We start from the raw sequence: 14,377 nt of genomic DNA, 5'->3' as shown, positions 1-14,377 counted from the left end.
GGAATATCGAAGGTACACAAAATTGCTGGGGAAACTCAGCGGGTGCAGCAGCATCTATGGAGCGAAGGAAATAGGCGACGTTTCGGGCCGAAACCCTTCTTCAGACCATTATCTGAATGGTGGCCGATTAGGAAAAGGGGAGATGCAACGAGACCTGGGTGTCATGGTACACCAGTCATTAAAAGTAGGCATGCAGGTGCAGCAGGCAGTGAAGAAAGCGAATGGTATGTTAGCATTCATAGCAAAAGGATTTGAGTATAGGAGCAGGGAGGTTCTACTGCAGTTGTACAGGGTCTTGGTGAGCCCACACCTGGAGTATTGCGTTCAGTTTTGGTCTCCTAATTTGAGGAAAGACATTCTTGCCACAGAGGGAGTACAGAGAAGGTTCACCAGACTGATTCCTGGGATGTCAGGACTTTCATATGACGAAAGACTGCATAGACTCGGCTTGTACTCGCTAGAATTTAGAAGATTGAGGGGGGATCTTATAGAAACTTACTAAATTCTTAAGGGGTTGGACAGGCTAGATGCAGGAAGATTGTTCCCGATGTTGGGGAAGTCCAGAACAAGGGGTCACAGTTTAAGGATAAGGGGGAAATCTTTTAGGACCGAGATGAGGAAAACATTTTTCACACAGAGAGTGGTGAATCTCTGGAATTCTCTGCCACAGAAGGTAGTTGAGGCCAGTTCATTGGCTATATTTAAGAGGGAGTTAGATGTGGCCCTTGTGGCTAAAGGGATCAGGGGGTATGGAGAGAAGGCAGGTACAGGATATTGAGTTGGATGATCAGCCATGATCATATTGAATGGCGGTGCAGGCTCGAAGGGCCGAATGGCCTACTCCTGCACCTATTTTCCATGTTTCTAAATGCATTAAAGACATTAAAAAATAGTAACGATGATAAAGGAAACGCCATTGTCAGCCGTGCTCTAGGTGAAAACTAGTAGACAACAAGACGACTGAAGCTGGTACAACTTGGCTGAGGGAGGGGGGATGCAAGGATTACTTGAAGTTAGAGAAATCGTATTCATACCACTGGGTTGTAAGCTATCGATAGGCAAGGCTAGGTATCACCTGGGATCTAAACAACCTAAAAAGACACAATTTTCCTAGATTTGAGCTAACTGAATTTCTAATGGTGAATATCCACTAGCCAAAGGCAAGTGCAAGGTTGGCCAAGCAGGCGCACAGTTCTCGACTTCTCACAATAATCATGTATAATATAGTTTAACACGATTATAGATGCATAAGCACTTCTGCCCATGATGTTAAGGACACACAAAGTATTGATTTAAATTCTGAGATCATAAGACATAGGAACAGAATTAGACCATTCAGCCCATCAAGTCTGCTCCGCCATTTGATCATAGCAGATCTATTTGTCCCTCTCAACCCAATTCTCCTGCCTTCTCCCGAAACCTTTACCACCCTTCTAATTAAGACCCTATCAATCTCCGCTTTAAAAATACCACAGCCGTTTGTGGCAATGAATTCCAGATTCATCACCTTCTGGCTAAAGAAATTTCACCTCATCTCCATTCTAAAGGTGTGTCATTTTATACAGAGGATGTGACCTCTGGAAACATCCTCTCCACGTCCACTCTATTTAGACCTTTTATTATTTGGTGGGTTTCAATGAGATTCTCCCCCCTCGCCCCCCTTTTAAATTCCAAGTACTGGGATTGAGTCATACTCCTCATACATTAACCCAATGATCCCTGGCATCCTCGTAAACCTCCTCTATACCCTCTTCAACAGCAAATCCTTCCTTAGACATGGGAAAGAAAATGCTCGCAATACCCCAAATGTGGTTTGACCACTGCCTCATAAAGCCTCAGCATTACGTCCTAGCTTTAGTATTTTAGTCCTCTTGAAATGAATACAAGCATTGCATTTGCTTTCCTCACTACCAACTCAACCTGCAAATGTAACCCTTTGGGATTCTGTACCAGCACTCCCAAGTCCTTTTGCACCACCAATTTCTGAATTCCTTCCCCATTTCAGATTCAGATTCATATTCAACTTTAATTGTCATTGTCAGTGTACAGTACAGAGACAACGAAATGCAGTTAGCATCTCCCTGGAAGAGCGACATAGAATATAAATAAATAAATCTATTTACATGCATACAGTCATAGTGTTTTTCCTGTGGGAGGAGTGTCCGAGGGGGGGGGGGGGGGTGTGATTGGCAGTCACCGAGGTACAGTGTTAAGTAGTGTAACAGCCGCAGGGAAGAAGCTGTTCCTGGACCTGCTGGTCCGGCAACGGAGAGACCTGTAGCACCTCCCGGATGGTAGGAGGGTAAATAGTCCATGGTTGGGATGAGAGCAGTCCTTGGTGATGCTGAGCGCCCTTCGCAGACAACGCTTGCTTTGGACAGACTCAATGGAGGGGAGCGAGGAACCGGTGATGCGTTGGGCAATTTTCACCACCCTCTGCAGTGCTTTCCGGTCGGAGACAGAGCAGTTGCCATACCATACTGTGATACAGTTGGTAAGGATGCTCTCGATGGTGCAGCGGTAGAAGTTCACCAGGATCTGAGGAGACAGATGGACCTTCTTCAGTCTCCTCAGGAAGAAGAGACGCTGGTGAGCCTTCTTGACCAGAGTTGAGGTATTGTGGGTCCAAGAGAGGTCATCGGAGATGTTGACCCCCAGGAACCTGAAGCTAGAAACACGTTCCACCTCCGTCCCGTTAATGTGGATGGGGGTGTGCGTCTACAATGAGCTCCTTGGTCTTCTTGGAGTTAAGGGCCAGGTTGTTGTCAGCGCACCATGCTGCTAGGAGCAGGACCTCCTCCCTATAGGCCGACTCATCATTGTTGCTGATGAGGCCAATCACCGTTGTATCATCTGCATACTTGATGATGGTGTTAGTACCATGTACAGGTGTGCAGTCGTAGGTGAAGAGGGAGTAGAGGAGGGGGCTCAGCACACAGCCCTGTGGAACGCCGGTGTTCAGGGTGAGGGTTGAAGAGGTGTGCTTGTCTAACCTAACAGACTGGGGTCTGTTGGTTAGAAAGTCCAGTATCCAGTTGCAGAGGGAGGGGTCGATGCCCAGGTCACCGAGTTTGGTGATCAGTTTAGAGGGTATAATGGTGTTGAATGCTGAGCTGTAATCGATGAACAGCCTTCTTACGTAAGTGTTGTCGAGGTGGGAGAGGGCGGAGTGAAGTGCCGTTGAGATGGCATCCTCCGTACTCCTGTTCTTGCGGTAGGCAAACTGATAGGGATCCAATGTGGGGGGTAGGCAGCCTTTGAGGTGTGCCAGGACCAGCCTCTCGAAGCACTTGGTGATGATGGGAGTAAGTGCAACTGGGCGGAAGTCATTGAGGCTTGCCGCAGTGGAGTGTTTTGGCAGTGGAGTGTTTTGGCACCGGCACGATGGAGGTGCATTTAGAAAATAGTCTACGCCTTTATACCTCTACCTAAGTGCATGACTTTGCACTTTGCTACGCAACAAACACAAATTTGCAATATCTCTAAAATAACAGAAAATCATTTTTTGACTGTTTATGGAGGAAAATAAATTGTAAGTCATGCAAAACAGTTCGCAATCAGAATTATAATACATATTAGTTAAGGTAAATAGGATTGAAGTCAAGAATCATTTACTCAAAAAATAGGTACAATAGCTGTGATGGCTGCCACGATCGAAAAATTCAGGTTACATAGAAAGGTTGGACTAGAGCATAAAGAAAAAAGGCATTAGAATTGTAATTTGTGCACTTATTTTTAAAGATTAAATCTACTTGATAATGCTTTCTGTATCTGATTTTGGCTTGCATGCAGCAGCGTTTAGCTGTTTTAGTGGCTTTGTGACAATGGTTCACTTTAATTGATTAATAGCTTGTTTAATTATTGATTAATTAGTTTGCTAACGATTACATAACATGGGCCATTGCATTGACGATGTGCAAGGAGGTAAAGACTACAGGGACCAGGTTATCAAGTACCCACATCACCCTTGCTCGCATTTCACCTCTGCCATTGGGAGGAAGGAGCTCGACTTCCTCATTCACAGACCACAGTCTGTCCGTATTGGTGGAAATGTATCATCCTCGATAACAATCAGCACGGGAGCACCTCAAGGCTGTGTGCTCAGCCCCTGCTTTACTCACTCTATACTCATGACTGCGTAGCCGGATATAGTGCAAACTCCATCAATACAATACAATACAATACAATACAATTCAATTTATTGTCATTTGGACCCCTTGAGGTCCAAACAAAATGTCGTTTCTGCAGCCATACATTACAAACAAATAGACCCAAGACACAACATAATTTACATAAACATCCATCACATTGCGGTGATGGAAGGCCAAAAAAACATCTCTCCACTGCACTCACCCCCCCCGATGTCAGAGTCAAAGTCAAAGCCCCCGGCGGGCGATGGCGATTGTCCCGTGGCCATTAAAGCCACACCGGGTGATGCAAGGTCGCACACCGGGTCTTGGTGTTAGAGCCCCCGGCGGGCGCTCACAGTCCTGCGGCCATTCCAAGCCGCGCGGGGCGATGATGTAAGGCCCCGCTCCAGGAGCTCTTCAACCCCGCAACTCGGGCGGGAGAAGTCGCCGTTGCGGAAGCCCCGAAAAGCAGTCTCCCTCCAGGGACCCGCGGGCTCCCGGTGTCACTGTCCGCCAAACCCGCAGTTGAAGCCTCCGAACCTCCGGGGGTCGGGTCGCAGCAGCGTCCACCACAGCTCCACCCGCTCTGGACTCGGCCAGCTCCGCGACGGTGAGGTGAGTAGTTGGCACCACAGCCCCCGGTCTTCCTGTTGGAGGCCGCTCCTCGTTGCAGCCCCAACGACAACGGAGACCCGACAAAGAAAAGGTCGGGTCTCCCGTGCAGGGAGAGATTTAAAAGTTACCCCCTCCCCCCCCACACACATACCCCAACAAAAAATAACAAAAACTACATTAAAACATTGACATAAAATAATAAAAACGCAGACGGACTGCAGAGGCCGCTGCTGACGAGAGTCGCGCCGCCCACCATCATCAAGTTCGCCGACGACACCACTGTTGTAGGACGTATCACTGATGGGGACGAGTCAGAGTATAGAAGTGAGATCGACCGATTGACCAAATAGTGCCATTACAATAACCTGGCTCTCAACACCAGCAAAACCAAGGAACTGATTGTGGACTTTGGAAGGGGTAGGATAGGGACCCACAAACCCATTTATATCAATGGGTCGATGGTGGAAAGGGTCAAGAACTTCAAATTCCAAGGCATGCATATTTCTGAAGATCTCTCTTGGTCCCAGCACACTGATGCAATTATAAAGAAAGTACATCAGCGCCTCTCCATCCTGAGAAGATTACGGAGGGTCGTTAGGTCAAGGAGGACTTTCTCGAACATCTACATGTGCACAGTAGAGAGCATGCTGACCGGTTGCATCATGGCTTGGTTCAGCAACTTGAGCGTCCAGGAGCTGAAAAGGCTGCAAAAAGTTGTAAATACTGCCCAGGCCTTCACCGGCTCTAACCTCCCTAACATCGAGGGGATCTATCACAGTCGCTGCCTCAAAAAGGCTGCCAACATCATCAAGGACCCACACCATCCTGGCCACACACTCATCTCCCCGCTGCCATCAGGTAGAAGGTACTGGAGCCTGACATCTGCAACATCCAGGTTCAGGAACAGCTTCTTCCTCACAGCCATCAGACTATTAAACACACCTTCAAACAAAGTCTGAACTATAACAGCCTATGTTTATTTATGTGTATATATATGGTCTATGGTATATAGACACACTGATCTGTTCTGTATTCATGCCTACAATATTCTGTTGTGCTGCAGCAAGCAAGAATTTAATTGTCCTATCTGGGACACATGACAATAAACTATCTTGACTTGACTTGAGTCTTAAAACCATGACCACCAGGTTCAAGAATAGCTTCTTCCCAACAACCATCAGGCTCTTGAACACAACACTAATTATGAATTATCTTAGGAGTTCTGGCTTTTTTTTTTTTAAACTAATAGGGTTTTTAATTTAATTATTTTTTTGCTGTTCATTGTTCTGTATTGTATGAATATCGTATTTACAGGTCTGTCATGCCGCTGTTAGTAACAATTTCATTGTTCCGTTTTTAAAAACATAATTAAACACTCTTGATTTGACTCTTGGCTCTTGATGTTTCTATTCATAATTAACCTGTGAAATAAGTTGAAATAACCTAATTGTACTGTTTTCCAAATTTACAGGAATCCATATGGGTACACATCCAAAATACAGCTGCAAAAAAGACTCTTACTCTGGGCATGGTAAAAATGGCCATTTTTAACCTTTACGCACACATTAAAGAGGCAGAACTGGATTTGAACATTGCAATAGAAGACACAACCAAACAGCTTAGTGTAGTAAGTTTCCTATTTATTACGTTACAATGATTTTTATTCCTTTTCTGGGTGTGAACCTTCAAATATGCTTAGGTGGGTAAAAGATTTGTAATTCAAATTGGCATAAAGCTGCTAATTTTTTTTGTTTTTTTTTGGCAGGTACAAGAATATATTATGCAATTGAGGGAGATTTTACATGAGTTCAAGAGAATGGAAAGTTAGCCTTCCTTCTGCTGCATTAAAAGAATAAATGCTACAAATGAATTTATACTGTTAGGAAATACTACGGAATGAAAAATTAAGTTTCACATGTCTACAATTGAAAATAAATTGATGCATTAGTATTTAAAGGACATATAGGTAAAAGTCAACTATAACTGTTCATATTTCTGTCAAATCCATAACTTGTGTCGGCTGTGAAGTAGGTTATGGCTGTGTCCACAATTGTTCAAAAGCCTAGAGATTCAGATGGTTCTCGGGAACTGGAAGAAATCCAATTAATACACCTTTCTTCAAACAAGGTGAAGTGATAAACTGGTAACGACCAATAAGTTATGATGTTGGACCAAGGTCCAGAAACAATAGGCAGTGAGAGAATTAGAAAGCAAGTGTGGCTTGATCATCAAGTCCATGCTGGCTTTCTCTAAAGGCAAATCAAGTCTCACTAAATTGATAAGTTTCTTGAAGCATTAACAGAAAGGGTGGATGAACTGTGAAAGGCGAGATATAAAGGGACATCCAAAAGGCATTTGATAAGTTGCTACATAATAGGTTTGTCGTCATGACTAAATCCAATGGAATAAAAAGGGCTTTAGAGCATGAAAATTGGTTTTAGGAGGACCAGAGAATCATGCTGAAAGGTTGTTTTCCAGTCTGGAGGAAATTGTAATAGGACCCATCCAATGGTATGCATTTCATTATATAAATTGAGACACAGGAGACTACAGATGCTGGAGTCTTAAGGAAAATTCAACGTGCTGGAAGAACTCAGGGATCAGCCAGCATCTGGGGAGGGAACAGATATGCAATGTTTCGGGCTGGGACCCTTATTCATTCTGCTGCGGCCTGATGTGACTTCTTCCAAGATTTTTATAAATATAGACAACAAGAGCAAGGAAGCAAGTGGTGATGGATATTGGTTCAGCCACAACTGAAAAACTATGTTCAGTTTTGGCAAACATATTTTGGGAAAGATATGTATGATTTAGATAGAATGCAGATGTTTATTGAAATGATTCCAGTGATATGGATGGAGGAAAGAAATTGGTGTTAGTCCAATTGCAGATTTTGGAATTAAGAGGTTTAGATACAATTCCAGACCATTTATATTATGAAATGCATTATGTGAATTTATGTTATGAAATGCAGTATGACCACATATTATGAATTGCATTATGAAATGCTATTATGTAGAATTTTATCAAATGCCTTTTAGATGTCCCTTTATCTCTCGCCTTTCACAGTTCATCCACCCTTTCTGTTTGGACAGCTCCTCTTACAGTGTCCTCTCGTCTGGAAAACAATCGTTCAGCATTACTCACTGTCCCTGTTAGCCAATTTTCTATCCATGACCTTCAATCTTAACAACAAGCCTATTTTGCAGCACCTCACCAAATGCCTTTTGGATGTCCCGCATAGATAGACCCATTGGTAGAGGGCCCAAAAACTAAGGGACAAAGAGAGGTGATTGTCAACAGAACTACAACTGACATGAGCACATTTTTTGCATCCCATAAGTGGTTAAGGTCTAGAATACACTGCCAAAGTGTGCAGTGGAGGAAGGTTACATTGTGATATTCAGAATAGAGCTGGATAAATATCTGAAAAAATTGCAAGGTAAATGCTTTGAAATGTTTGTAAATGTCTAATGTTTCATATTTAAGATGAATTGAGTGGTTTGTCATGTATAATCAGGCCAGCAAATTAATGAATGTGAATAAAGCACATTTTACTTATCAAATGACGTATCAGTAAATTCAAGATTATGAATAGGCCTCACCTTAGAATGGGCATATATTCCATTGAAATAATGGGCACCTCAAGATCACAAACAAAAATGGAGAGTCTTTACTGACAATAAGCAAAACAGGATCAGCTAACACAATTTGGCATGTACTCTGCAAGTTCATTTTAGCTGCATGAAATAAATAATACGGCAAAGAAATACATCTGAAGGGTCCTGACCTGAAACATAATTTGTAATTTGCTCAAGATTCCAGCTTCTGGCGTCTCCACTATAAAGCAAAAGTGGTGCCAGTTGATATGATTTATGAGATGCAGTGCTTGCTGAAATGTTATTACCCATCATCAAGGCTACCAGACTAAGAGGCAACCAAACTGGCCTCACTCTGGCAATGGAGGAGGCCCAGGACAGAAAGATCAGAATGGGAAGAGGAGTTATAATGGTTAGCAACTGGGAGATCCAGCAAGTGTTGGAGCTGAGAGGCAGAGATAGGTAGTTGATGGATGGAGGCAAACAGAAGAGAAATTAAAGGCAGAAAGAGCCACAGGAGAGGGTGAAGGTGATGAGCAGGAACATGAAGGCAGCCAGATAAGGAAGGTGATAATGGCAGTTTCCCCAGCAGATTATTTTTGCTTTAGATTCCAGCATCTGCAGTACCTGGTGTTCATTTAAAAAATTCAAAAAACAATCATGCTTTTACAGCCAGCAAAACACAGCCCCCAAGGTTTGTTAGCTGTCAGAGGCTGAGAATGGAAGCAGCTGAGCTAACTTTATTAACTTCCATCTTTGGATAATATCTGAGACATTTCAATGGGAGGAGAGCACTTTATAAAACAATTTTATAAAAAAAGTTTCATTACAAACAGTATTTATGCTGCAGATTGTATAAAAAATAGTATGTTCAAACAGTCTTGAGACATTGTTACTTGTTTAATTATTCTTTATAATACATCTGCACAAATAAAAAGGCAAAGTGGGCTTCAGATAATAATAGCCAGAAACACATTATTGTAAATGGCAAAAATATCAGTTCAGTTCGGTAGATGATATTTTAAAAATATTGTGATTACATTTTTTTCCTCATTTTCCCTTTGCCTCTGCCTCTACCGAAGGCCATGCTCTGCATTTCCCTCACACGATGCCGGTTCCTGTGCTTGAGCTTTTTCATTCCTCCACGTTGCAGGAATTTATTTCTTTCCATTCTCTTCCTTTCTTTAAGAATTTCAGTTTTGGTTTTAAGTTCTGATTTTACTCCTTGTTGACTTGGTTTTCTTGAGAAGGATCGCAGGTTTCCTCTTCCACCTGCAATTTTTTTTTGTTAAATAGTAAAATCAGAATGACACATTACAGAATCACATTATTTGGCTGAGTGTGCTTGCGATTACACATACATAGTGCATTCAGAAAGTATTCAGACCCCTTCACTTTCTCCACATTTTGTCACGCTACAAGCCTTATTCTAAAATCGATTAAATTCTTCTTTTTAAAAAAAAAATTAAACTACACATAATACCCCCATAATAAAAAAGCAAAAACAGGTGTTTAGACATTTTTGCAAAGTAATTAAAAAGAAACAACTGAAATATCACATTTACACAAGTATTCAGACCCTTTACTCAGTACTTTGTTGAGGCATCTTTGGCAGAGATTACAGCCTCAAGTCTTCTTGGGTATGATGCTACAAGCTTGGCACACCTGTATTTGGGTAATTTCTCCCATTCTTCTCTGCAGATCCTCTCAAGCTCTGTCAGGTTAGATGGGGAGTGTCGATGCACAGCTATTTTCAGGTCCCTCCAGCGATGTTCGATCGGGTTCAAGTCCAGGCTCTGGCGGGGCCACTCAAGGACATTCACAGACTTGTCACGAAGCCACTCCTGCGTTGTCTTGGCTGTGTGCTTTGGGTCGTTGTCCTGTTGGAAGGTGAACCTTCACCCCAGTCTGAGGTCCAGAATGCTCTGCAGCAGGTTTTCATCAAGGATCTTTCTGTACTTTGCTCCGTTCATCTTTTCCTCAATCCTGACTAGTCTCCCAGTTCCCGCTGCTGAAAAACATCCCCACAGCATGATGCTGCCACCACGCTGCCTCACCGTAGGTATGGTATTGGCCAGGTGATGAGCGGTGCCTGGTTTCCTCCAGACATGACGCTTGGCATTCAGGCCAAAGAGTTCAATCTTGGTTTCATCAGACCGGAGAATCTTGTTGCTCATGGTCTGAGAGTCCTTTAGGTGCATTGTGGCAAACACCAAATAGGCTGTCATGTGCCTTTTATTGAGGAGTGGGTTCCGTCTGGCCACTCCACCAGAAAGGCCTGATTGGTGGAGTGCTGCAGATATAGTTGTCCTTATGGAAGGTTCTCCCATCTCCACAGAGGAACTCTGGAGCTCTGTCAGAGTGATCATCGGGTTCTTGGTCACCTCCCTGATCAAGGCCCTTCTCCCCAGATTGCTCAGTGAGGCCGAGCGGTTCCAAAGTTCTTCCATTTATGAATGATGGAGGCCATTGTGCTCTTCGTGACCTGTAATGCTGCAGAAATTGTTTTATACCCTTCCCCAGATCTGTGTCTCGACACAATCCTCTCGGAGGTCTGCAGACAATTCGTATTCATGGCTTGGTTTTTGCTCTGACATCACTGTCAACTGTGGGACCTTATATAAACAGGTGTGTGCCGTTCCAAATCATGTCCGATCAATTAAATTTACTACTGGTAGACTCCTACCATGCTGTAACATGCAACTGTTATCCATTCCCTACAATGGAGCTATTCTTTTTTTTAATTTTTATAAAAGGACACATAATGCTGGAGTAACTCCGCAGGTCAGACAGCATCTCTGGAGAACATCAATAGAACCTGAAGAAGGGTTCGAACCCAATATGTCACCCATCCATGGTTTCCAGAGATGCTGCCTGACCCACTCCAGCACATTGTGTCTTTTTGTGCAAACCAGTATCTACAGTTCCTTGTTTCTACATTTTGAGCTATTTTTTTCCTCCAGTTATCATCTTCCTTTTGAAATTTAAACAAACTTCAAAAAGAGTACACAGCAAAGAAACTTACACGTCTAAGAAATTCCTTGATTGGTTGTATCGTGCAGCAAAATAATAGCAGGACAGTAAAATGAAGGTGAATAGCAGCGGCATTGAAAAAAACTTACATCTCATAACTGGATTATCACATCCATCTGAAGATATAACCTCTGTAACCTTTCCATAACATTGCCACAGCTAGCAAATTAGTAATTAAGGGCCTGTCCCACTTACGTGATTTTCTCAGTGACTTGCCGGCACCCGTCATAGTCGCTGCACGTCGCCGAAAATTTTAAAAATTTTAAAAATCCAGCAGTGACCAGAAAATGGTACGATTCTTTGGGTCACTACTCATGACCATACAGCTGTCACCCCTCTATGTTGCGGGGTGACGCCTGTATGGTCGTAAGTAGTGGCCCAAAGAGTCGCACCTTTTTCTGGTCGCCGCTGGATTTTCAATATTTTTAAGTTTTTCGGCGACTATGACGGGTGCCAGCAAGTCGCCGAAAAAATTGTGTAAGTGGGACAGGCCCTTTAGTAAATGTTGATACTTTTTTTTTTATGTTCGCATCTACTACATTTCTTAACATAGAAAGAACAGCCATAATAGTGACACTTTAATATATGCTTGGTATTCACATAATACTCTACCAGATCATGTCCAGTTTACTTGTCACATGTACTGAGGTACAATGAAAAACTTTGTTGCATGCTATCCAGGCAGCGAAAATACTACACATGATTACAATCAAACCGTCCACAGTGCACAGATACAGAATAAAGGGAATAAAGGGAATTACATTTAGTGCAAGATTAGTTCCGATATATGATAGCATGAGGATCTCCAATGAGATAGATGGTAGGTCAGGACTGCTCTCTAGTTAGTGACAGGATGGTCCAATCACGTGATAACAAGATGGCATAAGCTGTCCTTGAAACTGGAGGTGTGCGATTTCACATATGTCAGATTACTGGGTTCAAATAGCGTTTAGCTTTGGCACATTAATAAAGACATTGGCTAACTGGATTGTTTGGTGCAACACTATGAACATTGTCAAAATTGCCCCCTAAAATAGACTTACCATGGCCTCTTTTCTTGCCCATGTGGTTCCCTTGCACATTTTCAGCTTCATCGTCAGATAATCTTTCATCGACCTTGTATTTCTTCTTCCATTCTTCATAGCTAAGTATTGCCAGTTATGGAAGACTATATATTTTTCAGTGTTATCTTTACACCATTTTAAGATCGAGATTAAGCATTGTCTTAAAAAATAGAACACAAGTTTAAATATAATCAACACCAACTGGTGTACAGGCTTTACACAGTGCCCTCCATAATGTTTGGGACAAAGACCCATCATTTATTTATTTCCCTCTGTACACAATTTGAGATTTGTAATTTTAAAAAAACACACGTGGTTAAAGTGCACATTGTCAGATTTTAATAAAGGCCATATTTTATACATTTTGGTTTCACCATGTAGAAATTACAGCTGTGTTTATATATAGTCCCCCCCATTTCAGGGCACCATAATGCTTTGGACACAGCAATGTCATGTGAATGAAAGTAGTCATGTTTAGTATTTTGTTGCATATCCTTTGCATGCAATGACTGCTTGAAGTCTGCGATTCATGGACATCATCAGTTGCTGGGTGTCTTCCCTGTTGATGCTCTGCCAGGCCTGTATTGCAGCCATCTTTAGCCTGTGCTTGTTTTGGGGGCGAATCCCCTTCAGTTTTCTCTTCAGCATATAAAAGGCATGATCAATTGGGTTCAGATCAGGTGATTGACTTGACCACTCAAGAATTGACCATTTTTTAGCTTAGAATAACTCATTTGTTGCTTTAGCTGTGTGTTTGGGATCATTGTCTCGCTGTAGAATGAACCGCCAGCCAATGAGTTTTGAGGCATTTGTTTTAACTTGAGCAGATAGAATGTATCTATACACTTCAGAATTCATTATGCTACTACCATCAGCAGTTGTATCATCAATGAAGATAAGCGAGCCAGTACGTTCAGCAGCCATACATGCTCAGGCCATAACACCCCCACCACCGTGTTTCACAGATGAGGTGGTATGCTTTAGATCTTGGGCAGTTCCTTCTCTCCGCCATACTTTGCTCTTGCCATCACTCTGATATAAGTTAATCTTCGTCTCACCTGTCCACAAGGCCTTTTTCCAGAACTGTGGTTGCTCTTTTAAGAACTTCTTAGTAAACTGTAACCCGGCCATCCTATTTTTGCGGCTAACCAATGGTTTTCATCTTGCAGTGTAGCCTCCGTATTTCTGTTCATGAAGTCTTCCGAGGACAGTGGTCATTGTCAAATCCGCACCCGACTCCTGAAGAGTGTTTCTGATCTGTCGGACAGGTGTTTGGGGATTTTTCTTTATTATAGAGAGAATTCTGTCATCAGCTGTGGAGGTCTTCCTTGGCCTGCCAGTCCCTTTGCGATTAGTAAGCTCACCAATGCTCTCTTTCTTCTTAGTGATGTTCCAAACAGTTCATTTTGGTAAGCCTAAGGTTTGGCTGATGTCTCTAACTGTTTAATTCTTGTTTCTCAGTCTCATAATGGCTTCTTTGACTTTCATTGGCACAACGTTGGTCTTCATGTTGATAAACAGCAATAACATTTTCCAAAGGTGATGGAAACACTGGAGGAAAGACTAGATGCTGAGAGCTCTTATACCTGCATTAAGGAGGCAATTAAACACACCTGAGCAATTACAAACACGCATGAAGCCATGTTGCCCAAACATTATGGTGCCCTGAAATGAGGGGACTATGTATAAACACAGCTGTAATTTCTAAATGGTGAAACGAAAATGTGTAAAAATGGCCTTTATTAAAATCTGACAATGTGCACTTTAACCACATGTGATTTTATTCTATTACAAATCTCAAATTGTGGAGTACTGAGGCAAATAAATAAAGGATGGGTCTTTGTCCCATACATTATGGAGGGCACTGAAGACGGAATATTCTAAAGCCCCCCCCCCCCCCCCCCCCCCTAGATTAACAAAGATCTTTGTCAAGGCC

At 42.6% G+C, this 14,377-nt stretch overlaps 2 protein-coding genes across 3 annotated transcripts in view; one reads left to right on the top strand and one right to left on the bottom strand.

The window, feature by feature from the left end:
- The window catches only part of cfap73 (cilia and flagella associated protein 73), a 31,222-nt gene extending 23,040 nt beyond the window's left edge, over window positions 1-8,182 (top strand). For both annotated transcript variants that reach the window (XM_033043151.1, XM_033043150.1), the window contains exons 6-7: window positions 6,217-6,372; window positions 6,511-8,182. In XM_033043151.1, coding sequence (XP_032899042.1) covers window positions 6,217-6,372; window positions 6,511-6,573 — 219 coding nt within the window. In that variant the 3' untranslated portion in view covers window positions 6,574-8,182. The remainder of the gene's footprint in view (window positions 1-6,216; window positions 6,373-6,510) is intronic.
- A 103-nt stretch (window positions 8,183-8,285) lies between these two features.
- Window positions 8,286-14,377, bottom strand: part of ddx54 (DEAD-box helicase 54) — a 37,599-nt gene continuing 31,507 nt past the window's right edge. Inside the window, exons 19-20 of the mRNA XM_033043140.1 lie at window positions 12,421-12,521; window positions 8,286-9,616 (exon numbers count right to left, since the gene is read on the bottom strand). Of these exons, the coding sequence (XP_032899031.1) occupies window positions 9,381-9,616; window positions 12,421-12,521 (337 nt within the window). The 3' untranslated portion in view covers window positions 8,286-9,380. The remainder of the gene's footprint in view (window positions 9,617-12,420; window positions 12,522-14,377) is intronic.

The sequence above is a fragment of the Amblyraja radiata genome, chromosome 25, assembly GCF_010909765.2.
Source record: "Amblyraja radiata isolate CabotCenter1 chromosome 25, sAmbRad1.1.pri, whole genome shotgun sequence".
NCBI lineage: Eukaryota > Metazoa > Chordata > Chondrichthyes > Rajiformes > Rajidae > Amblyraja > Amblyraja radiata.
The sequence above is the reverse complement of the archived record's forward strand: the minus strand, read 5'-3'. Positions and strand labels throughout refer to the sequence as shown.